Source organism: Sinocyclocheilus rhinocerous, unplaced genomic scaffold, assembly GCF_001515625.1.
Source record: "Sinocyclocheilus rhinocerous isolate Xijiao unplaced genomic scaffold, SAMN03320098_v1.1 scaffold478, whole genome shotgun sequence".
Taxonomy (NCBI): domain Eukaryota; kingdom Metazoa; phylum Chordata; class Actinopteri; order Cypriniformes; family Cyprinidae; genus Sinocyclocheilus; species Sinocyclocheilus rhinocerous.
Window position 1 is genome coordinate 2,092,315 of NW_015651483.1, and position 3,351 is coordinate 2,095,665.

Sequence of the window (3,351 nt, forward strand, 5' to 3'; positions counted from 1 at the left end):
TCATTAGAATCGTTAGACGACAGAATCGCGATTCATATATGAATAGATGTTTACGTGCAGCTCTAGTTTTCTCTTCCTCTTCTCTAAAGCAGCGCAGCATGGCCTCGCCTCCTTGTTACATGTTCTCGAGGGCGGGGTTTATCTGGGTTCGTGACGTAACGAACCCGGGAAGTAACTGGATGTAGTCCCTATGAGCCGTTTTTGTAGGCATTAAGCTGCCAGAATTTTAAAAGACGATATCTCCGTTTGCATTGAGCTTTCAGCGCCTGAATACAGTGTTGGGAAGTTACTTTGGAAATGTAATAGGTTACAGATTACAAATAAGTAGCGTAACTATTTCAATTACTTTATTAAAGTAATGTAACTGATTACAATTACATTTATTTTGTAATTAAACTATGTAATTTAGTTACATGTAACTAGTTACTCCCTGGCACTGAATGAATCTATATTTAACAATTCTATTATTATTTTTACTCAAACTGTCCATCAGTTGTGGCGTCATTTTCATCACAGCCAACAGTTTTGCACTTCATGAAGTTTGTTAAAGTGTTATTTGTTACCTAGGAGACAACAGGGTTGGTGAATAGCCCAGATGTAATAAGAGATGTAAAGAACACAAAGAAAAAACATAAATATCATTTGAACAGAACATAATATTTTTGTGTTTTTATTTTCAATCAAGCTGTAATTTTATCGAATCTTGTGAAAATATGTAATTGTCTGTAAATTGTATATAATTGTGTATGTGTTTAGGATTAAATGCTAGTTTTAAAATTAGCCACAACAAGACAAAAGAGTCACACTTTCATTTAATAAAATAAAATCAATCAATCAATCAATCAATCAATAAATAAGCCATTCCATTGTTGTCATTTCCATCACAAAATAAATTGTGGAATAAATATGGTGGAAATTACATTTGTGCATGATAGTGCAGGGAAGACCTGTTTTAGGAGATTATTTTCCAAACGCACCCATACAGTAGTTGAAGAAACACCTTTACACACATGTACTGTAGATAAACTGATTGCATAATTGCTACAACCTATCAAATTGTCTCTGTCTCTCTCTGTCACACAGTATCAGCAAGTGTATGACGATGCCTTCATCAGTGCGGTGGTTATCTCGCTTGTCCTCACCTCATTTTTTGCAGTGGTCTATTTTCTCATCATTCCTCAGTATGTAAATCACACACACAATACCTGACACATCAACATAACACACCTTTTCTTTATTTGCCAGACACACTAAATTGATCACACATTTTAGATGCTCAGGTCACTGCATCACACAACACACATGCATATAACATCCTCTCTTTTTCTTTTTCTTTCCCTTGCTGCAGAGGTCTTCTGGTTGTGATTCTGCTGGTTCTCTGTTTGTGTTTCCACATGGCAAGTGTGATGTACCTTCACATCACTCATGTGCAGGTAACACTGGTCTCCAGGTTGGGGACTCTCCATAGTCATAATGATTTTTATATTGTACAAACTGTATTTTCTACCCCCTACCCCTAAACCTGTCCCTCATTCAAAACTTTCTGCATTTTTAGATTTTCAAAAAAGATAATTCATTCCCACTTTATATTAGGTGGCCTTAAAGGGTTAGTTCACCCAAAAATGAAAATTAGCCTGTGATTTACTCACCCTCGATGCATCCCAGGTGTATATGACTTTCTTCTTCCGTCGGAAAGGCTTCCGCATACAACAGATACCGGAAGTGAGAGAAAAGTGTTTATTATGTTTGAAATATGGATATTTTTCTTACAAAAACGCATAAATTCGCTACAGGAGGCCTTTATTCACCCCCCGGAGCCACGTGAGTCACGTTTTATTATGGATGCGCACACTTTATTTAACGTCTCTTGGACTGTTGAACAAAAACACCCGCCAACTGCAATGATAGAGCTTAGAAGTGCCAGGACAATTTTTAATATAAGGGTCAATATCACTGTAGGGTGCCTTTTGGTGTCCTGTACATAAGTAACTCATTTGCCATGATAACTTAACATAAAAATTACTATGAAAGGGTGTGTTATATTAGGCTAAGTTTTTATATCCATAACAAAAGCATAACTTGGCTTTTTATAGATTTTCTAGATTTTTTTTAGTTTTGTGTAAGAGGATGCGTGTCCCATGCACTGCTCATTAAATTTGAATGATAGTAGAATATTGTCAAATCATAAAATAAAATAAAAATGCTCCTATTAATAATATTTTGTTAAATAAGAGATTACTCAATTTGAGTGTATTGATCATTTGGTAATAAAAACTATATTTTTATTTAATAAAAAAGAAGAGTTTGTCCATGTCCCTTGAATGGTTGTCCACCCTGTCGTATTGGGGAATCCGCCCCTTTAAGAAAAGGCCATCCCCTTTAGTGACATCAGGACAACAGATTTTTTGTCTCTTCAGTGGCGGGAATTTCAACAGCTGAGGTGAGCAAGTTGGTGACTTTTCAATTGACAAATTTTCTTTGTATGACTTTGCTTACTTGCTTTGCCAAAGCTTAACATGTCCACCCTGTCAGCATTAAATATGCCAGACGTGATTAGAATACAGTATTTAAAAAATATGTAAGTTTAGATATACCAAATTCTCTTCAACAACCAAACTAAATATTTAACTAGTCACAGTTTGTTGTAATAGGCTAAGTTTTTATATTCATAACAAAAGCATAACTTGGCTTTTTATAGATTTTCTAGATTTTTTTTTGTTTTGTGTAAGAGGATGCGTGTCCCATGCACTGCTCATTAAATTTGAATGATAGTAGAATATTGTCAAATCATAAAATAAAATAAAAATGCTCCTATTAATATTTTGGTAAATAAGAGATTACTCAATTTGAGTGTATTGATCATTTGGTAATAAAAACTATATTTTTATTTAATAAAAAAGAAGAGTTTGTCCATGTCCCTTGAATGGTTGTCCACCCTGTCGTATTGGGGAATCCGCCCCTTTAAGAAAAGGCCATCCCCTTTAGTGACATCAGGACAACAGATTTTTTGTCTCTTCAGTGGCGGGAATTTCAACAGCTGAGGTGAGCAAGTTGGTGACTTTTCAATTGACAAATTTTCTTCGTATGAGTTTGAGCTCAAAATGTCCACCCTGTCGTTGTTGCAAAATGTCCACCCTGTTGGCCACTTAGATTCGATAGAGTGGACATAAACATGACAGGGTGGACATAGCATTCATTTGTAGTTAATATTGCTAAAAACTCAAATGAATGGGGGGTATATCAATGTGATTGAGGATGTAATTATATTATTTATTATTTTGCAATGAAAACGTATTTAACAGTAATATATATTTCCACGACAGGGTGGACATATCTTATGGTTTATGCTTC

General features: G+C 35.0%; 1 protein-coding gene across 1 annotated transcript in view; it reads left to right on the plus strand.

Annotated features, from left to right (window-relative positions):
• LOC107712833 (adenylate cyclase type 1-like) overlaps positions 1-3,351 on the plus strand; it is a 79,678-nt gene that overhangs the window by 45,082 nt on the left and 31,245 nt on the right. The window contains exons 11-12 of the mRNA XM_016518197.1: positions 1,084-1,181; positions 1,349-1,433. Of these exons, the coding sequence (XP_016373683.1) occupies positions 1,084-1,181; positions 1,349-1,433 (183 nt within the window). The remainder of the gene's footprint in view (positions 1-1,083; positions 1,182-1,348; positions 1,434-3,351) is intronic.